Raw genomic sequence first — 23,595 nt, forward strand, 5'->3', positions numbered from 1 at the left:
AAGAAAAGTACTCTTACTGAGCCCAAGAAGACAGGGTGAAATTATTTCAAAGAGTATACTTTTCAAAAGTTTTAGAGACCTGCTTTTAAAATGTAGGCAGCTGTTCAAACAAGTTGTACAAATAATCCTATGAATTCATAACTATTTGCTTCACATCCATAATGCTTCACAGGCCATTCAGTGTTTCCCAGCACCACAGAACACTTCCAACCTAAAATTGGGAAATAAAATCCAACAGAGCATGCTGAACCAATCAAATCAAAGTAAAATGAGAGACTGCTCAAGCCAGATGGACTAGAAATGTTACTAAAAGCCCCCTACAACACTGGGCAAAGAGGATTTCCAGGTAAGAATGAGAATGGTTCTTAGTAAGTACTAACACACAGGGAGAACTCAAAACAAAACACAAACAAAAAAACGATGAAGAAGATACACCCTCTCTGAAATCTGGAGAGGGGGTAAGTACAAGGAGATAACAGAAGGGCAACTAAAGCCTGAAAACCTGCATGCAAGGTCACACAGCTAGTAAGCAATAGAGGAAAGACCAGAGCCAAGGTCTGCCTCCTAATATAGGGTTATTTTTTGCACAGCTAAAAGAAAAAAAATCAGTGACTCTTAGGTAGTGTTCAAAGGGATCAAAAACTAATTTGAAAGGCTCCCATTGACCAAATCTGAGATAATTTGAGCATTAAAAAGAAATCTTGACTGGAATGTATTGGAATACATTCAATACATGAAAACATGAGTTCATAAGACAAAAAAAAAAAACCAAAAAAACAAAAACAAAACAAAACAAAAAAATCTTCTGGAAGTTGCTAAGGCTTCAACTCATTATTTGGAAAATTGATTAAAAAAACCACCAACAAAAAAACAATCACATATTTATTCCACCTCTGCTATGTGACTTTATTTCAGGGGCGTATTTACTAAAGATACATTCTGAAGTATTGAGGAGCAAAATGATAGCTATCTGGTATTTGCTTTAAAATATTTCAGAAAAAATACTGAGGGTAGAAATGGCTGAGAAGAGATGAAACAAGTAGAATACTGACAGCTGTTCCAACTGGAGATGGCTATATGGGAGTTCATTATTCTATTCTCTCTACTTATGTGTTAAAATTTTCCATAATAAAAAGTCAAAAGAAAAAAAACAAGAAAAAAAAAGTCTTTAAAAAACCCCACAAAATTGTCACTAATCTAATATTTCAGAATCCACAACCTCTAATGAACAATACGTTCCCAAATGTAAAGATTAAAATCACCAGAGCTCTGGGATCTTTTATTGTAGTGTGAAACCTGATGTAGTTACAGATGAATGACTCAGTAAAATTCAATTTCTTTTTACTTGATTTTTGTTCTTTAATTCTGCCACAGATAAATGTTCTGGTATAGACAGAAAGATAAATGAAGGGTGTAGTGTTTTAATATATATAAATTAACACCACCAGTAATAAGACATATCATATACTGCCCGATACAATGCACAGAAAAGGACACACCACCAACTCTCTAGTAGTCCTTGCCCCAAATGCATAACCTCAATCTAATCATGAGAAAACATACAACAAACCCAACTGAGGAACACCATAAAATAACTGCTCAGCTAGTATTCTTCAAAAGTGTCAAGATCATGAAAGACAGACTTAGGAATTATCATAGATCAGAAGAGACTGAAGAGACATGACAAGTAAATGCAATGTGGGATCCTGCATTGGAAACTGGACCAAAAAAGGGCCTTAGTGGGAAAACTGGCAAAATTTGAATAAGGTCTACATATTAGTTAACAGTATTATAACAGTATTAATTTCCTGGTTTTCTTACTTGCACTGTAATTATATTAGATGTTAACATTAGGGGAAACTGGGGAAGGGAATATGAAAACCATAATTTTTGCAACTTTTCAGTCTAAAATTACTTCAAAATAGAAATTTTTAAATATATATATACATATATTTTAAAAAGTCCTATAATACACACAGGCACTGCTAGACAATATTTATGATTGCAGAAAATCTACAATGTTAAAGAAGAAAGCAAATACGGTGTCTCCCAGCACACTCTACCTAAATCCAGATACAGAGATGTTTAATGTTTCATTAGAGAAGAGGCACACTGCCTACCTCGCTCTGAATCAGAACGATCTGAAGAAATAGTTGATCCAATGCTGTCCATTCGTATTCGTTCCATCTCCTGAGGACCCTGCAGCTGTTCCAATCGCCGCTTTAAAAATCTCTGTTCTCGTTCCAAATTCTCAAGCTGGTGTTGGCTCTTCCTTTCCACTTCTTCAAGTTTCTAAAATGATAAAATGATATTTACATTTGTGCATAGTTTGGTACAAACTATAAAACTTGATTTCTACTTAGAATCTTCAAAGATTTCTTTGGAAGAGAATACATGAATATGCATGTATTTTTTCAAACACCAAAAAATAGTTTGTCTTCACTTTTTTGTATGTGTATAACAAAACAAATGTTACATTACTTAAACAAGATGGATTTCCTAAAGTCTGTAAATTAATCTCCCGAAAGGATAAACCTCTTTAGTGTGACCTTTGATGGAAAAATACTGGGTCACAACAGAGCCAAATGAAGTCACCTCCACCAGAGGGCACAGCTGCCTTTCTTCTGGGTATCAGGAGGGTTCCCAGTTCTTCAAATGGCAGCGATGTCAAAACAATTTCACTTAATCAGTAGCTCTCATCAGATTAGCTGATAAAGTTTTAGATAGATTTCCCCTGAGGTCATTTATTAAGGAGGGCATGGTGAGCTGGCTAATGTATATGAATAGGTATCATTGCTAATAATTAAACCAGGACCAAGAGAACCACATGCAGATATGAACGTAAAAATTCTCACCTTGATGTGTGCTTTGGCTTTGTTGAGCAAACCAAGAGTTGTGTGCCTGGTGCAGTCTGGTCCTAGTGGAATCAGAACTTTTAAGCGTTCTAAACACAGGCGCAGATGAGCTCGTCTAAGAAAGACAAAGTTAAATCATAGCATGAATATTACACTAGCAACATCCTAAAATTGATTTTCAGACAAATAATAATTGGTATGTTATTCAGCCTAGAGCTACGTTACACTCCTAATTCTTCAGTTTCAAATTAGCTGCATGTGCAGGCATGCCTACTTTTCTGTCTCTGCCATTTCTGTTGTACTCTGCAAACACCAGTCACTTCAGATTATTATTTCCATGGTAATCTCTGTCAGAGATGTTTTATTTTTCAATCCACCCCACACACTGTATCAACTATATAAATATGGAAGTAGGAGAGTATACGAGGGCAATTAATTGTATTTAGTCTTGATTACCTAAAATCACTGACTAAAAGAGAGGTTTTCATTTGGTGTACCCCAGAGGATACATAATACAAGTTTCCATTTCATCCCTCCCTCTCTTTACTTACTTACACACACACACACACACACATACACACACACACACAGCTCTCTCTACAACTGTAGTTCTACTGTGTTGCATGTTATTATATATTAGGATACAACATGAAATTTCTGATATTCAACCATCTCTTATAAAAATGGCAATTTCATATGCTGCAACTCAAAGAAACAGCAAAATCCTGTGACCAGCCAGAATAGGGTCAGGCACAATATATGTCCTATGGTCAATTGTAGTCACTGAAACAGCAACCCATAAAATACTCCTCTAATATTGAAATATCTAAATATATCTGACATCTAAATATCTATATATATCTAATATTTACATATATAAATATCTCTAATATTGACATATACCAGCTCATTAGCATTTACTTTTTCTCTCTTCCTCTTTTACCAACCCCCCTTTAATTTTCTGTCCAAGCAGAAAACACAAGTGACAAAATTCTCTACTAAAAGTCATCTCCATTCTCTAATCTACCAATCCTGTGGGAAACTGTGAAGTTGGGGGAAAATTTTGCTGGAAATGCTAGCAGAGAGCCTCATGGATTTACTTTCCCTGTTCCCCCAAGGAAATATGATCACTATGATGACAGTGAATTTTGGGTACATAATTCCATAATACAACAATACTAGTCCACATCTTTGGTCCTGTGCTTCATATGGCATAACATACTCCTACAGTTAATGTCTGAACAGAAAATCCACACATGTGTTCATAGGTTACTCCTACTCAAAGAGCTATAACTGAACTTCTAACAATGGTTTCAAAAACTGCACCAAGAACAAAACATGTCCTCCATTTTCTCCCCAAAAAGAGCCAGAATGGTTTTACTAGCTCACCCACCAAACTGTGCTTTCTCTGTCTCAGTACACAAGCAATATTTCAAGTGAATTCTCAAATGTTAGCAATTTGAAAGAGGGGTAGGAGAAGGCTATAAGCAGTCAATTATGTCACTGACAAGCAAGGATGATTAAGGGTAGTGAGGTGAAGGGTTTGGCTGATGAATTGTCAAGATTCTCCCAGCACCCCTAGCCCAGTTCTAGTTAAAAGTACATTAATATTTCCATTACAAATCTCTTTATTGAGTTCAATAACTCTGGCCGAATAATTGGCTCTGGGCTGAAACCTGATATACCTAGCTTGGATAAATGAATTTTTTTGTTTGTTTGTTTGTTTTCCTGAAATTAAAAGGTACATCAATGGATCCCCTTAATGAGATTTAACAATTTTAAAGTGACTCTTCTCTCCTGGTGTGCTAACCAAATTCACAGAGCCTTAGTAAAATTTTTGTTTTTAACTGGAAAATCTCTTAGGTGATGAACTCACATGATCACAGAATGCTGTTGCTGGGCAGACAGAAAAAAAACCACAGTAAAAAGTGCCTTTAAACTTTTCACTAGGATCATTATAGCATATGCCTAACAACTTCACTCATACAATATGACTGGAGGAGTGGAGAGAGACTAATGGTCCTCTTGCTAACAAATTAGAGGCTCCCAAGGGGTAACTGAATTCAGTTATCTAAAAAAGGTAAAGCACCTAGTAAAGTTAACAAGTACATTGGCAGCAAAAAAAGCTTGTCAATTTTGTTCAAACTACTTAACCTAAGAAAATCAGTACACATAAGGAAATATCTTTTGCTTTTTGGATTAAGAAACTTCAAAATAACTCCTTATTACAGTTTTATATCATTTTTTATTTTTATTCTTTCTGGTGTAAGGAAAATGTTCAAAAACTGACTGGGTGATGAATGCACAACTATATGATGGTACTGTGAACAGCTCATTGTACACCAAGGATGATTGTATGGTATATGACTATATCTCAATAAAACTGAATTTAAAAAAATAGGCAGAATCAACTAACATAAAAATGACAATATTATCTTTTTTATTTTATAAATCATTCATTTGTATATTTATTACGTGCCTTTTGTGTACAATGGTGCTAACTTTCCATCCTTTCCCCCATAGTCTCCCTGTTGGTAATCAGATTGCAAGCTTAACCACCACTTTATATACCTATAAAGGCATATATTTGATGCCATCTGGTTCTTTCTTTTCTTGCCTTCAGCATGGGGTTGCCAAATCATGGGCTGTAAGATTTCAGGGGAAGGGAAAGAGTACAGAAGACAGAAAAGAAAAAGGCTTGGCTTAACTTGAAAATCCTATGGAGAAAAAAAAAAAATCATATGATGTTGTTTTTCAAGTCTCCAAGGAGTGGAGCAGCTGACATAAAGAATAAGGATTCATGAAAGGTATGATCCTGTACTTCAGGTTGGGGAAAGTTGAGGCTGCTGTTCTGAACATAAATAGCCAGTAGAAAAATCCTGACATTGTAAAATTTATGGAACTATACTTCATGAAAAATGAGAAAAAAATTTAGTTTTATTGTTAGCATCTAACTTTTCACAACATATGGATAGTTCAATAAAAACTATAAAACTGAAATCTTTCCTAATTTAGCATGCGTGACAGGAAAGCAAAGTTAGGATTAGACACTGCAGCAGGAGGTGCCCTGTGAGAAAACGAGTCTCTTTGCTAAGAGGGAGGGGACTAGAGAACAGAGAGATACCCAAGTACTTTTATTTTCAAAGACACTTTGAGGTCTGTTTTTAAATGAGATTAAAAATGGATTTTACCCAGAAGAAGAGGCAATTCCCAGTGACTACCCATGCTAAAGAAAAGGATCTTGTCAAAATTACCCACACCTTGAAAAAGAGCAAGCCCCTAGTGGGAAAGGGAACAATTAAGAGTCTGTTTGGCTTTTACTTTGGTAGAATAGGATCAATTTTCCCTGAAGGAACAACTGCTTTTGATTTCAAACCTTATAAACTCTACTGCAAAACTAAAGTATCACAGAGCATGAGAGGAAATGAATGGCGCCTCCCAGTAGCTGTGATATTGTAAAGCCTAGGTATATAAACCACAAAAAGTACAGGTGTTAAGGGAGGAGAGTGGAAAGAATTCCCTTTCAGAAAATAATTGCAAGTATCAGGCAAAAATGTCTTCCAAGCCTTCTCCTGAAACTCTAATCCGCCTGTCCAACAACAATAAGAAATTGAACCCTAGCCCAGCCCCACAAACCACCCATTGGCTAATACCCTTGGGGTGCAGTTCATAACCGAAACTTGCTTGTCTTTCATTCCTCCACTACAGGATACAAAGACTTTTCCAAGTAAATAAATAAAAATGGAAAACAAGTCAAGAGATGGGGAGAGAGCTTGTATTTTCCTCTCTGCTGAATGTTACCCAATAGGCTGAGTCCTCCCTTGAGCCATGTTCTTCAAATCTCCAGTGGCTTGTGGCCAGGTTTCTCAACTCCCCATACACACTCTTGCACATGACAGGAGATAGCTGTCTATATACCAAAATTTCTCTGAAATTTACTGTGTTGAAAATCTGAAAATCTCCAAAGTTCAAACAAAACAAAATCTGTCTTCTTCTTTTCTTATGAAAAATGACATAAAAAATGATCTAGTAATATCAAGCTTGAGGTTCATACATATTGCACTCGTGAATTTGTTTCTCGAAAAACAAACATGATCATGTTCTGTTGTTCAGCTTATTCTGTTTGCGAAATAAGAAAACTAGAAAAGCTATTCACATAAAATGGCATTTGATAATTATATGTTTCACCTGCAACATATACATTATCCAACTCACAGAAAATAAACAAACTATTAACTGCCAGGTAGTAACTTGGCAAGTGGCATTTCCCTAGTGTCAGACCTGATTGTGGTAGTTATGAGGTTTGATGACAACAGAAATAAGAATGTAGAAGAATAGCTGGGACCCTCCTTCTCTGCTCACTTTTCAAAAAGAGCTGCTTTCACCCAATATTCCTCTTAATTCAATCTGATACTATGTAAAATAACAATCAAACAGGAATATCAACAGGTCTTATAATGATGTAGCAAATTATATATCTACTGATACATTGTCAATATCAGCACTAAAGAGTTCATGTCATCTATATACACATAAGAATGAAAACTAAATGCTGAAATAGTTACTCATTCTTGGAAGACTTTTTTGAAAGCTTTTAATATTTGAGTCTATTCTTCATTTAACTTTTGAGACATTACTATATTTGAATATTAAAACAAAACAATAGCATCTCCAAGCATCTCTAATCACCTCTGTCTGCTCCAGCTCTGGAGTGCTCTTAAAGTAGTCCAGTGAACTAATCAAGACCCACCCTGAATGGGCAGGGTCCACACCTAGATAGAAATAATTTAATCAGAGGTTCCACCCTAATCAACAGGTTAATCAGTCTGCCCCCACAATACTGCATTAAAGAATGTGGCTTTTCTGGGGGACATTATATATCCAAATCAGCACGGGGCGGAGGGGGAGGGTTGAGATGTTTTCGGTGCTCTTTTTCACTTGTATTTTTACTCTTATTTTGGGGGAGGGAGGTTGTAATGATAACATACAAAAATTGTGGTGATGCATGCACAACTATATAATGGTACTGAGAACAACTGATTGTACACTGTGAATGACTGTATGGTATGTGAATATATCTCAACAAAACTGAATTTAAAAAAAGAATTGCAGCCATTCAACAGATGGCCCTTTCAAATTATTTACAGTGGCAGGGAACTAGGACAACAATGTTGAATGAAATTCATAAATAATTTTTAAAAATCCAATCTTTTGTCACCAATTTCAACTTTCCAACTTTGTTAATAGGACTCTTACCAAGTAGAAAATGTGACTGATTTATTAGAGTTTGGCCTACTTTTCCAGCTATTGTTCAAAAAATTATGATAACAGCAACTGTAACAGCAGGAAGGTAATCACGAACATAGAAAATAAACAACTTAAGAACTAGCTTTTTTTTAACAGGGAAAAGCCTAAAAATGCAAGGGAGGAAAAAATTAAATGAACAGCTTTTATCCTATATGTTAACATAAGAAACTAGGGTCTGAATAGTTTCACAAGATCCTAGGGCTGATTAGCCTATAGAACATGTAAATTATTATTTATTTATTTTTATTGTTCTGCATTCACCTCTAAGGAAAACTTGACTTTTGACAGCCTCATTTGAAAAAAAGAATTAAAATGTTATTCCAGAGGCATATGTTCTTCACTGGAATTCCCACAAGGAACCCAATCTCCTAAGTGATTTAACACAAACTGCTCACTTGATGTCCATTCTGTGCTAAATTTAGCTTCCATGCATACAACCCCTCTCATCTGTTTATGAGCATTTGGTAACTTGATCATTCACCACCATGTTTTTTCTTTGGAAAGAAAAGAACTTTCTGTATTCTAAATTCCAAAGTCTGGGAAATAGGGCTACATCACTGGATAAAACAGTGGCAATTTGTTCTAAATACAAAATAGCCTATTTTCTTTGGCAGCTCTCCAGAGATTTGGGTGGAGGGACAGGATACTCCTTTCTGGAGAGATCAGGCTCTATCTTCTGAACCTGGCTTTCTGTCAAAACTTAGCTGTGGGTGAGAGAGAAAAAAAATTTTTTAATTGGTTATCTTTCAAATCAATTTGGAAACTGATTAAAGATTTTTGCCTTATTAAACTGTTTTCCTATTCTTTGGACTTCTGCTGTTCATCCCTATTCTGGCAGCCCCAATGGCTGATTTAACCAAGGAGCTAAGAAGTTTTGCCATCCAAAAGAAAAAGCATTCTCTCACAGAGACTGGGAAGGCAATCTGCAATCACAACAGTAGCTACTTGTTAATTTTCTATTTGAAACACAGTGATGTCAACATTATTGTACCCTGCCAGCTACCATGGGGTAAAGTATATTTTGAAACCAAAACAAACTTCCTACGTGCTGGCAAGTCAGATTTGAGACATAGTGATATAATGCTCTGTAAGACACTGCCCTAGTTTTATATAAAAAATGCACAAAACAAGCATTAGTCTATTCTTCTACAAAAGTTTAAATGTAATCTTCACAGTCTCACTCCAATACCCAGCCCAGTGCAACTGTATAATTATTTTAAATGAGAGTCTAGGATAGCTGGGTAAACAAAGAAATATTATTACTAATCTCTAATAAAATGGTGATCCTACCTAGTACAACAGCACACTCAAAAAACTGCTCTGTGATGTAATTGTTCATTTAGAAGCATAAAATGAAAACAGATAATGCCTTTAAAAACGGTCCCACCAATATGATGTGATTAGCATAATAGCTCATTTTAAAGGGGTATATTCACTTAAGAGGAGACACCTTTTATTAAATGGAGCACGCTGTCCTAAGAAGTAATGCATTCCTGGAAGGTGTTCACAATTTGTATTGAATATGAGTAACATGAAATAGGGAGATAAATGATTAAAAGTGGTAACCATGTTTACCACTGACCAAATGCAAATGGTTTGGCATTGTTGGACATCAGCCAATTCAGTCAAGACAACTAGAGATTATTTTAAAGTCATATTTTAGTACAATTTTCCAAAATCAAAATGCAATGTTTTCTGAGGGGCAGAGCAAGAAGGGGTAAAATGTGCAGCAGGAAAAGAGTAATAAAGAGCAAATGTTAGGCAATGGGCATTTTTTTAATAACCCTAGGCCATTTACAGGGTATCTGGAACCTGCGGAAAAACAGGATTCATAGAATTTTAAATTTGCCATAGTCCTGATCCTGGCAAAAAATTAATGTTTAATGCCTTTTTTTTTTTTCTAAATTATCTAACTGTTCTGATCTTTCTCTTTCAAGATACTGTATCATATTTCTTCTGACCACAAAGAGCCCAAGTAAAGTGTAGTTTTTCAGAATCACTTTTGGAGGAGCCTAGCACAACACCTGGCACCAATTCTGGGCATGCTCTCCTACGATAAGGCAGAAATTTTTTCAGTGTCGTACTAGCACTGACAGATGCACATTTTTTGACAGACAGAAAGAGAACATGCCTTAAAAATGACTCTACTTTTTAAAACCCTTCTGAAAAGGAAAAGGTGTTCAATTTAATTTAGCAACAATTACAATAGTCTCTTAAAAGGCAAACTTTTATTAAATAAAAGACTGGGTTCAAATTATGACCAGGTTGAAACACTATACTTTGTGACTTGCTTCTATTTATATCTGTCTAAATATTAGTTGACTCTTCTCTGGATAAACCCAGGAAAAGATTAAATGACAGAAGAATCCGAGATCTATTTATTTTGTATGATTTTAGTTTCAATATAATACCACTATAGCTTTATGTCCAAGGACTGCTGCACAAGTGCCATTACACTTTGATTCCACAAAAGCAGCCCTAAAGAGTCTTTATCGTTCTATGGATTTGGAGAGAAGGAAGAGATGGGGCTGAGGGGAATGTGTTTCATTTTGTTATCACTCCAGTCAAAATCATGGCTGTTCACCAGGGCAGGTTGAGTGGCTCTCTTGTCTAAGTATATCGCAACAAAAAGAACTTAAAAACTTGCTCCAACCAAAGAAACTGGAGTGTGGAGGATAAATTTGCCTGACTTGGCTACATTTTCTTTCAGCTATTACAGGATGAAAGTCCAGATACATCTTTCAGGATCACCAACACCTCTCCTCTCAGGAAACAAAAAATATATAAAGGATTCTTTGAAATTATGGAAAATAAGAGCCAACAATTATTCAGTATTTTCTTTTAGAAACACCAATATTTCCTGGATACTGCAAGCCAGAAGACCCATGATTCCTTCTTAATCTGACCCATTACAGGCAGCACTAAATTCCAACTGCTTCCAACGGAATTCTTAGAGCCTGCAGTATCACCAAATTGATCTTTAGGAAAAAGCCTCTTCCATTACAAAAACAGAAGTTTTGCAAAGTCATTCAGTTCTATCTAAATTGTGTTATGTTTACAAATGTTTTAACAGCAAAGATGAAATTTCCAATTGAAAAGAACCTTATTTAGAAGAGACTGGATTTTTTACAGCTATGCCAAATACAAGCTGTTCTGCTGTTCTGTAAAGAGAAAATTGTGAATTGGGCTAGAAAAAGTCAGTCAAGATAGAAAAATCATAAACATTAAAATCTTAGAGAAATGCCACAATTGGTCACACCAATGATCCAAACAGTTTAATTTTATCAATGAAACCAAGGGATGACTCGGAGGAAACTATAACACTTGTCCTCCATGCCAATGACATGAAACAGAAACATACCCCCAACATCTTACTAAAGCCCTTACGATTCTAGTGAACAAATCTAAGTGTATTCTTTCTCAATTTTCCAGATTCTCCCTTATTCTAATTTAGCCATTGCATTTCCAGATTAGAAAGCTGTTTTCTTTCTCATTTAATTTTAGATTTTTTTAAAGGGTCAGTTTTCCTCTTATTACTTTAGGATACAAGTATTAGAAAATAGTCTATGAAAAATGGATTTTTTGGAAATGGCATAAAATCCTGTACCAACCTCAGTGGTTTAGACAAGCTTAAAGAGACAAGTTGTGGGCTGAAATTTCAAAAAAATCAATACGCTTGAGTTGATGTACTACAGCAGGTAGAAAGTTTAAAAAAGACACAGGATTTCCCATGAAAACATCTTGTTTGGAGTTCTGTTAAAGGACAATTGGGAAGCTCAGATGAAATATAAGGTACATGGAGAAACGTAGAATTTCAAAAGTTATTAGGCTCTTCATCATAAAATTAAACATTTTCAACAGTACTCCAAAACAGAATGACATCCAAGAAATTCTGGTGGGCTAAGGGAATGGGCTTTCAGTTATCCTCATCTACCTAGAGCTATAGATTTTTCTGTCTCAATCAAAACTTTTGATTTTTTTCACAAGTCACTTGGGCATTTGCCAACATTGCCTACCAAAGAGGGAGGACTGAAGTGGACACCCCTTTACCGAGAAAACATGACCATTAAGAACAATACTGTCATTAGATACATGCCAAGAAAGTAACTGCAGATTAAGGAATTAAGAATTCCCTATCATATTCTCTAAATGCATTCCCAGGGCCATAACATCTTATTCATGATGAATAGCTGCAAGTTCACCTTCAACCTGGAATAACTGGCAAAACTATGCTTTAATGTTTAAAAGAGCAAAAAAGATTCGTACACAACCCTTCTCCTGAAAGCTCTTTCAAACATACTGAAAACATGTTAAAATCAATTTTGGCAAACTCCTAAAGAGAATCATACATGTCACAGGAATTAAGCTGTTCATACTAGCTTTAGCCTGTGATAACCCCTGCTATGAGTTTCCCTCAACTCCCATCTGGAACACACACAACTTAAGACTTAAATCTATATTGTTCATATGTATTTTATAATATTATCTTTTGCCTTCTACCTAGTTAAAACTATAAGCCTTCAAGAACAGAGCTCAAGACGTCTACTTCCTTTATTTGATCTCCAGTATCACTGATATCTGATTAAGTGTCTGTCAACTGATTTATAACTCCTATCTTTAGAAGCCCTTTACAAGTGCCAAGAACTAAGCCACTTCAAATGAATTCCCATTTCCAACAAAGATTTCAAATCAGGAAACATGATCTCTGAGTTAATGGTATATAAGTCTGTTAAGAGACATTAGCATAAAGATCTCACTATTATCCATTACTTATAAGTCATCCTAGATTGATGTTCCAAGGAAGTTCAAAACAAACCCTAAACTTCCAAGGATCAAATGATCAAAGAAGTTTGAAACAAACCTTAAACCTAAAATTTCAACATATTTCTTACTTACCTCAACTAAGAGTGCAAAGGGTTGGGGAGGGGAGAGGGTTGAAGAGAGAGACCAAATTGTTCTTTAGTGGAAATAGTAAAACTGCTGTTAAAAGATGAATAATTCTTTACTACTGTTTATTTCTAACTACTGTCTGTTGGACCTGTACTAGCATCCAACCTTCCTGTACTAAGGTTCTCAAAGCTCTATTAAAAACTGAGAGGAGGATAACTGTGGGAAGATGGCAGAGTAGGAAGCCCCAGGAATTAGACCCTCCACTAAAACAACTACTGAACTGGCAGGAACTGCCTGAATCAACTATGTTGAAACTGTGCAGCATCCAGGGAAGACCTGGATGAAGAGACCAGTAAATTGCAGTAAATGTCAATGAATTTTCAAACTCCACATAGCCGCTACCATGCCACAGGATCAAATGCATGGTGGGCAGCAGTGAGGACTGCAGCCCAAGCTCCTGCTGCAACTTGCTAGTGCCAGGATGGGCTATAAGGACTTACTCCTCCAAAATCCAGGGTTGTATGGTCTGTTCAGTGATTATTACTTTTGATTAGCTACTTCAGATCACTAGGGGACCTGTTCTGAGGGTGGCCACTGTTCTAACCCACCTCAGGCAAAAGCAGCAGAGTCTTAAACAGTTAGTACCAATTTTATTTTCTCTCTTTTCTCTTTCCATTCTGGTTTTTGGGGGCAAAGATAGTTTGGAAAATTCACAAATTGATGGCTCCAGCCCTCAATGACAACAACAAACACAAAAACAAGCAATCCCAAAAGAGTGAGAGAACTAGATTCCCAGAGTTATAAAAATGCAATACTCAGGATGTCGAGTTATCATCAAAAAATTACAAAACAAAAAAAGCAATGTATGGACCATTCACAGAAAAAAAGAATTTGTCAGAAACCATCCCTGAGGAAGCTCATGAATTAGTCACAAACTTTAAATCAACTGTCTTAAATATGTTCAACGAGCTAAAGGAATCCATACACAAAGAACTAAAGAAAACTAGGTAAATATTATCTGAACAAAATAAAGAGATGGAATTTATAAGAAGGAACAAAACAAACTTTGGAGCTGCAAATTACAGTAAAGTAAAAAAACAAAAACAAAAAAACTCATTAGACGGATTCAACAGCAGAACTGAACAAGCAGAAGAAAGGATCAGTGAACCCGAAGACAAGAAAATTGAAATCATCCAGTGTGAGAAGCAAAAATAAAAAAATTATGGGGAAAAAAAAACAAAACTGAACAAAGCCTGAATGATGATGACCTGTGGGACACCATCAAGTGTACCAACATACACACCACTGGGGTCCCAGAAGGACAAGAGAAAAGAGAGGAAAAACTTTTTGAAGAAATAATGGCCAAATCTAATGAAAGACATGAATGTACACATCCAGGAAGCATAACAAACTCCAAGCAGGATAGACTAAGAGATCTACACCGACATACATTATGGCAAAATTGTCAAAATCCAAAGACACTGAGAGGATTCTGAAAGCAGCAAGAGAGAAGAGACTTGTCACATACAAGGCAATTGCCAATAAGATTAACAGTGGATTTCCATGAAAAACCATGGAGGCCAGAAGACAGTGGGATGGCATATTTAATCCCTTAAAGAAAAAAAAACTGTCAACAAAGAATTCTATATTTGGCAAAATAACTTTTGCATGATTTTTCTGTAAACCCACAACCTCTCTAATTAAAAAAAAAAATACAAAAAATGCATTGCCCTATTATGAATGAAGAAAAAAATCAAAATAAGAAAAATCCTGGTTTGTCAGATGGGCAAAACATAGCAGGATCTGATTTTACCAACCCAGATCATGAAGAGCATAGAAAAGGATCTCTGAAGAGGTTGTTCTCTGGTAGCAACACCACTTTCAGAATACTAGAGATACTATATTGAAGGGGCAAAGATGGGAATGGGCAAGTAATTTTAGCATTTACATTTCACAGTATTTTTTTAGGAAGAAAATGATCAAATCTGACTTTTGTGAATAAAGAATATTTAAGGGACTTATATTTTTAATCAGTCAAGTTTTTAAGTTTGTGGTCTTATTTAAAAAAATTGTTTCCTTTAATTTCTAACTTGAGGGCAGTTTTCAGTACCAATAAAAGTTTTGGCCTTAAAAAATATAGATAAAACATGACCCTCAACATATATCTGGCGAAGTTTTATATAAGAAATTTTTTAGAGGTGGGATTAGGGGCATGTTTGAGAAAGGAGATGACTTGGAAATAGATAAGAGAGGGAAAACTGTGCAAAATGAGAAGTATTTTGACATTGTGTAAGAGAAAGCATAGACTAGAAAATTTTGTTAACCACAAATATGCCAACTGAATATGCATGTGGGCAAGATTAAACAGTAACATGGGAAAATGTGAACATTGTTGTAAAAAAGAAGAAAAAAAGTCATTCTTTGGTACCAAGCTTCATATAGTATCCCTTTAAAATGTCATCTATAAAACTCAATTTACTAAGTCAAAAACTTACCTTTCCAAAATGAGGGGAAATTAAGACATTTACAGATAAGCAAAACAAAAGCTCAAAGAATTCTCTACCAGAAGATCTGCCCTACAAGAAATGTTAAAGGAAGTCCTTTCAGCTGAAATAAGAGGACACCAGACAGTAACTCAAAGCCATTAAAAACAAACAAACGAGCACTGGTAAAGGTAAATACATAGGTAAATATAAAATCTTGTATTACTGTAATTTGGTTTGTAACTGCTTTTATCCCCCCAATATGACTTAATAGGAAAACATGTAAAATAACAAAATAACATTTTAAATTTTATTAATGGGCATGCATTGTAGAAAGACGTAATATGAGACAAGAACAATATAAAGGGGAAGGGCAGAGATATATAGAAGTAGAGAGCTTGTATACTACTGTTACAGTTTGCTAATGCTGCCAGAATGCAAAACACCAGAAATGGATCGGTTTTTATAAAGGGGGTTTATTTGGTTACAAAGTTACAGTCTTAAGGCCATAAAGTGTCCAAGGTAAGTAATCAACAATCAGGTACTTTCACTAGAGGATGGCCAATGGTGTCCAGAAAACCTCTGTTAGCTGGGAAGGCACACGGCTGGCGTCTGCTCCAAAGTTCTGGGTTCAAAATGGCTTTCTCCCGAGACGTTCCTCTCTAGGCTTCAACTCCTCAAAAATGACACTCTAAGTTGCTTCTGGGGCATTTGTCCTCTCTTAGCTTCTCTGGAGCAAAAGTCTGCTTTCAAAGGCTGTCTCCAAAATGTCTCTGTAAGCTGAAGCTCCTCTCTCAGTTCCAATGCGTTCTTCAAAGTGTCCTTCTTGGCTGTAGCTCCTCTTCAAAATGTCACTCTCAGCAGCACTGAGTTCCTTCTGTTTGTCAGCTCATTTATATTGCACCAGTGATTTAATGTAGACCCAGCCTGAATGGGTGGGGTAACACCTCCATGGAAATTATCCAATCAGTGTCATCATCCACAGTTGGATGGGGCGCATCTCCACGGAAACACTCAAAGAATTACAATCTAATCAACACCGATACATCTGCCCGCACAAGATTACATCAAAGATAATGGTGTTTTGGGGGACATAATACATTCAAACTGGCATAGCTACTGAAACTAGGTTGGTACCACTCAAACCAGGTTGTTATTAGTTTAAGATGTTAATTGTAATTACATAGGTAACCATTAAGAAAATAACTAAAACACATAGACAAAAGGATCTTTCGTATTTCTTATCTTCATTTTTTTCCTCCTTTTCCTTTTTCTTGGGAAGAGATGGAAAAGTCCCCATATAGATCATGATAAGTGCATAATTATGTGATTATATTGAGAATCACTGATTGTTTACTTAGGGTGGATTCTACGGTGTGTGAATAAAACTGTTAAAAAAAAACAGAGGGACACAAGTGCTGGAGAAAATGTGATGAGAGGGATGTACGTATTCCCTGTTGGTAGGGAAGGAGAATGGCACAGCCCAGTTGGAGGGCACAGGAAGATAACTATGGGGTTGCAAGAAATGAAGTAAGTACCTAGGTGAATGGACCTGGAGGACAGTATGTTGAGTGAAAAAAGCCAGAATCAAAAAGACACTAATTACAACACCTCATTAATATACATTAACTATAATGTGCAAACTCTGAGAATTGAATCTGAGAGCATAGGTTATCAGGGAAGGCTTATGATAAAGGTTCCTAGACCGTAAGCTCTTATTGCAGTCACATCTATTCATGAGTTGTAATGGTTATCTCTAAATTCTGAGATGCTGAGCTGGTTGGTCCCTGTAACTTTGGGTATCTGTGTGACACCTGAGACTCAGATCCAGAGTTTGGCAGTTATGAATGTCAGCATTAACCCATACAAGCAAATGTTAAAAAAGCTGAAAAAGAGTTCAGAGTCCAATTAGAGATATGAATGAAATGGACTTGATTAGAACTAAGGTAAACCAGATTAAAGGGGAAAGGATGATATTGACTGTGCTTTAAAACCTCAACTTCTGTGTGAGACCAAAGGAAGTGATGTTTATTTGGTACAAAATCTATACTTTCTAAGACCCGCTATATAATTTAAAACTTGTACGGTCAGTTTATTCAAACGCCATAATTACATGGAACCTTGAATAGAGAGTGAGATCCGGCTGGTTGGTACAGGTCAGCATGAAACCCCGATACATCCCAGAGTAATCTGGGCAGAGAATAATAAGTATTTGCAAAGCCTCCTTGAGGAACTAGGGGAAAATGTGGAAGCATTAAATTCCCCAACTGGGGAATTCCTGATATTCTTTCAAGCATTGGGGACTACCATTGTGGTAGGCAAAGTCCTCAATCTTGGGGCTTTCCTTTATGAAGGTTGTTACTGCAAAGGAGAGCTAAGCCTACTTAAAATTGTGCCTGAGAGTCACTCCCAGAGAACCTCTTTTGTTGCTGAGATGTGGCCTCTCTCTAAGCCCACTCAACTGGTAAACTCACTGCCCCCCTATACACGGGACATGATCCCCAGGGGTGTAAATCACCTTGCAATGTAGGACATGACTCCTGAGGATGAGCCTAGACAGGGCATCGTAGGATTGAGAAAGCCTTCTGGACCAAAAGGGGGAAGAGAAATGAAACAAAATCAAGTCTCAGTGGCTGAGAGATCTCAAATGGAGTCAAGAGGTCATTCTGAAGATTATTCTTAGGCATTATACAGATATAACTCAAAGTTAGTAGAAGGAAGGGAATAGTAAAGATTAGAGCAACAATAAATGAAATATAGAAAACAAGAGAAAGAATCAACAAAAGCAAAAATTGGTTTCTTTAATAAAATCAATACACTCGCCAAACTTTTAGACAAATGGACTGTGATGGTTACGTTTATGAGTCAACTTGGCTAGGTTTATAGTGTTCAGTTGTTTGGTCAAGCAAGGAATGGCCTGATTGCTACTGTGATGATAGTACATGGATTTAAATCATCAGTAAGTTGATTGCATCTAGGGCTGATTACATCTACAATCAACTAAGGAAATTTTCTTCAACGATGAGAAAAGTCTCATCTAATCAGTTGAAGGCCTTAAAGGGAGAAGTCATGATTTCAGCAGTCAGAAAGGAGAATTTCCATCTCTACTTCAGCAAGCCAGCTTCTGCTGGGGAATTCATCAAAAATCCTCATCAGAGTTCCCAGCTTGTGGCCTGCCCTACAGAATTTGAATTTGCCCATCCCCACAACTGCATGAGCCAATTCCTATAAAAAATTCATAATATTTACATTAGATATGTGTGTATGTCTACATAAATTTCATAGAGAAAGTATATATATATGTGTGTGTATGTATGTATATGTGTGTGTGTGTATATATATATTCTGTTGAGTCTGCTTCCCTTGAAAACCACAATTAATAGACTGACAAAGAAAAAGAAAGAGGGGCACAAATAACTAAAGTCAGGATGAAAGCAGACACAACTACCAGCATTACAGAAATGAAAAGGATTATAAGAGAGAATTATGAACAATTATGTGTCAACAAATTAGGAAAACTAGATTAAATGGACAAATACCTAGAAACATACAAACTACCTAATTCGACGCAAGGAGAAATAGAAATTCTCAAAGACCTATACAAGTAAAGAGATTGAATCAGCAATTAAAAACTTCCCAACAAAGAAAAGTCCAGGACTGGAGGGTTTCACCACTGAACTCTACCACTTAAAGAATATTTAATACCAATCCTTCTTAAACTCCTCCAAAAAATAGAAGAGGAGGGATTAATCCCTAATTCATTCTATGAGGCCAGAATAACCCTAATACTGAAGCCAGAAAAAAACAGCAGACAAGAAGAAAATTACAGATCAATATCCCTTATGAATATATATGTAAAAATCCTCAACAGGATATGGCAAATTAAATCCAACACCATGATCATGTGAGGTTTATTCCAGGAATGCAAGAATAGTTCAACAAAAGAAAATCAACTGATGTAATAATAGAATGAAGGGAAGAAGACACATGATCATCTCAATTGATGCAGAAAAGGGATTTGACAAAATCCAACTTCCTTTCATGATAAGAATTTCAGAAAACTAGGAATAGAAGGGAACCTTCTCAACATGATAAAGGACATATTGAAAATTCCATAGCAAATATATTCAATAGTGAAAAACTGAAAGCTTTCCCCCTAAGATCAGGAACAAGGCGAGGATATCCACTGCCACCACTGTTATTCAGCACTGTACTGGAAATTCTGGTCAGAGCAAGAGAAAGAAATAAAAGGCATCCATACTAGAAAGGAAAAAGTCAAATTATTCCTATTGGCAGATGACACAATGCTATATAAGGAAAATCTCAAAGAATCCATAAGAAAGCTACTTCAGCAAACTGATCAGCAAAGTTGCAAAATACAAGATAAACATGCAGAAGTTAGGTGGGTCTCTACATACCATTAATGAACAATCAGAAAAGGAAATTTTTAAAATTCCATTCACAACATCTAAAAGAATAAAATACCAAGAAATATAAATATAACCAAGGAGGTGAAAGACATACATGGAAAACTACAAAACACTGCTGAAGGAAATTAAAGAAGACCTAAATAAATGGAAAGACAAACTGTGTTCATGGATTGGGAGGCCTGATATTAAGATGTGAATACTGCTTTAAATGATCTATAAATTCAAAGCAATCCCTATCAAAATTGAGGTAGACCTTTCTGTGGAAATGGGAAAACTCATATGGAATTGCAAGGGACTCTGAATACCCAAAACAATCTTGAAAAAAGAAGAACAAAGTTGGAAGACTCCTGATGTCAAAACTTACTTACTACAAAGCTACTGTTATCCAAATAGTGTAGTTCTGGTATAAAGACAGACACAGACCAATGGAACAGAATTTAGAGTCCAGAGATAAATCCTCACATCTATGGCCAGTTGATTTTTGACATGGGTGCCAAGTCCATGCACTGGAGGGAGAACACTCTCTTCAACAAACAGTGCTGGGACAACTGGAAATCCACATGCAAAAGAATGAATGTTGGCCACTACACTCATCATATACAAATATTAGTTCAAAATGGATCAACGATCTAAATATAAGAGCTAATACTATAAAACTCTTACAAGAAAACAGAGGGAAATATCTTCAGTACCTTTTAGCAGGTGATGGATTTTTAGATTTTACACCCAAAGCATAAGCAACAAAAGAAAAACAGATAAAATGGACTTCATCAAAATTAAAAACTTTGGTGCATGAAAGGACATTATCAAGACAGTAAAAAGACAACTTACAGAAAGGGAAAAAATATTCGGAAACCGTGTATCTAATAAAGGTTTAATATCCAGAATATATAAAGAACTCCTACCACTCAACAACAAAAAGACAAACCACCCAATTAAACATTGGGTCAATGGTTTGAATAGATAATTCTCCAAAGATATTCAAATGGCCATTAAGTATACGAAAAGATGCTCCACACCATTAGACATTAAAGAAATGCAAACTAAAATTACAAGATACTGCTTCACACCCACTAGGATGGCTATTATTAAAAAAAAAAAAATGGAAAATAACAAGTGTTGTGAGGATGCAGAGAAATAGGACCCCTCATACATTGTTGGTGGGAATGTAAAATGGTACAACCATTTTTCTTCCTGAAAAAGTTAAACATAGAATCACCATATGACCTGGCAATCACACTCCTAGTTATATACCCGAAATAAATGAAAGCAGGGACTGGAACAGATATTTTGTACATCAATGTTCACCACGGCATTATTCACAATAGCCAAAAGGTGAAAGCAACTCAAGAGCCCATCAACAGATGAATGGATAAACAAAATGTGATATATCCATACAATGGAATATTATTCAGTCAGAAAAAGAAGTGAAGTGCTAGTACATGCTACAACATGGATGAACCCTGAAGACAAGTTGAGTGAAAAAAGCCAGACTGAAAAGGACAAATACTGTGTGATTTCTTATATGAAATACTCAGAATAAGCAAATTCATGGAAACAAAAGAAGAGTGGTTACCAAGTATGGAGGAAGTGGGGTATGGGGAGTTATTGCTAAATGAATAGAAGTTTTGGTATGGGATGATGAAAACAGACTGGAAATACATAGTGGTGAAAGCTACACAATAATGTCAATGAACTTAATGTCAAAGAATTGCCCACTTAAAATGGGCAATTTAAAAAATAAAATTATTTTTATGTTATGTATATGTTACCACTTTAAAAAATAAACTATTAAAATAAGTTAAGAAATCCTGATTAAGTGCTGAGCTCATTAACGCTTTTTTTTTTTTAACAAAACAAATCTCCCCCTCCCCCCCAAATTACACACATACACACATACTTTTTATTCTGGCAACATTACAGTGGTTCCAGTTAAATATGTATGAGCACCACTTGGCCATTTCAATAACATTCTCTTTGGTTAGCAGCATTAATAGAAATTCACAGCAAACTCTGATTTTTTCCTAAAGCTATTAATTCTAATCTAAGAAAGACATCAGCCTTCCAAAAAGATATTAAGTCTTCCCAAGGCCCTGACCAAGAACATTGTTCCAACTGATCATGGAAACTTCCAGAAAAGACTCTATTCTTTTAAATAATTCTACAGGCTTTAATGACATCAAATATCAAATTAAATAGTCATCAGAATAAACTAAGGTTCAAAAAAAATCAGGAGATAGGATTCACCCAACTGCAGATGAAAATCACTGAGTCAATATCTCAAAAAGCAAGCTGAAATTTAGTAAGATGCTATGCTATGTAGACAGAACAGAGTGACAATACATCAAGGACAAGACAGTTGTATAAATTCCGAACATTTTGAGGAAATATTTTCACAACAGAAAAGGATTTGTCATAGCTTCTATGCTATTTATAGTAAATTTTTAGTCACAATTGAGTTTCTTGGTCTGCCGTACCAATTCAAATACACAAAGAACTATACCTTCATTTGTGAAACCATCACATTCAAGAGGCATTTTTCCATGGTACAACAACTTCAGCAGAGGTCACTCGATGAAACACAATCACCACATATTTCTTAAGTGGTCATATTACCTGGAATACCCTATGAGGACAAACTGGTCTCTCTGAAGCAGGAATGGAGAACAAAACTATTTTCCTTGGAAAGGGATGATATTTGCAGGGTAACATATCTCACTTTGAGCCTTCCTAAAATATTATCAATCTTGAAGTGGTAGATTTCACACACACACACACACACACACACACACACACACACACACCATATGCAGAGCTATTTATTTGACTTGGCATTCAACCTTTTTCTCTTAATCAAAAAAAAGGTATATAACCTGCTATAGAGATGTTCATTACTAATTCACTGAGCACCTGCAATGCACAAGGCATTGTGTCAAGACAAGCAAATTACAGTCCCTGCCCTCAGAGAATATTTATGATCTAAAAAGGGAGGAAATGGTAGTATAAGTAGTGTGGGTTAAAATGCATACAAGTGACACAAACAATGAGCATCAGATAGGAATTTAGAAGTGACATCACTCTGGATGATAAGGAAAGGCTTCATGAAAAAGGTATATATGTCAGCCGTGCCTTGAAGGCAGTGTGTTGAACAGCACTGGTCGGGGAATCAGAAAACCAGGGTTCTTGTCCTGACACTGGCATTAACTAGCTTAGTGAGCCACATAATTTGGAGGAATTTAAGTTTCCTTATCTACAAAATAAGAATACTAGATTAGAAGATTTTATAAGTTTTATTTTCTATGGAAATGTATGGATAGGGTTACATTTATTGCCTTTAAAATATTTTTATTTTTAATTTCACAAATACATTCCTGCTACAAAAACTCTAACAATGGGAGAAAATATTTGGAAACCATGTATCTGAGAAGGCTTTAATATCTAGAATATATAAAGAACTCCTACAACTTAACAACAAAAAGACAAACAACCCAATTAAAAAATGAGCAAATGACTTGAATAGACATTTCTTAAAAGAAGATATATAAACGGCTAATAAGCACATAAAAAGATGCTCAACATCATTAGTCATTAGGGAGATGCAAATCAAAACCACAATGAGATGCCATCTCA

General features: G+C 35.8%; 1 protein-coding gene across 3 annotated transcripts in view; it reads right to left on the bottom strand.

Moving 5' to 3' along the window:
• The window catches only part of MXI1 (MAX interactor 1, dimerization protein), a 139,029-nt gene that overhangs the window by 2,638 nt on the left and 112,796 nt on the right, over positions 1-23,595 (bottom strand). For all 3 annotated transcript variants that reach the window (XM_037803759.1, XM_037803760.1, XM_037803761.1), the window contains exons 4-5: positions 2,856-2,970; positions 2,121-2,292 (exon numbers count right to left, since the gene is read on the bottom strand). In XM_037803759.1, the coding sequence (XP_037659687.1) occupies positions 2,121-2,292; positions 2,856-2,970 (287 nt within the window). The remainder of the gene's footprint in view (positions 1-2,120; positions 2,293-2,855; positions 2,971-23,595) is intronic.

This window comes from Choloepus didactylus, chromosome 15 (genome assembly GCF_015220235.1).
Source record: "Choloepus didactylus isolate mChoDid1 chromosome 15, mChoDid1.pri, whole genome shotgun sequence".
NCBI classification, from domain to species: domain Eukaryota; kingdom Metazoa; phylum Chordata; class Mammalia; order Pilosa; family Megalonychidae; genus Choloepus; species Choloepus didactylus.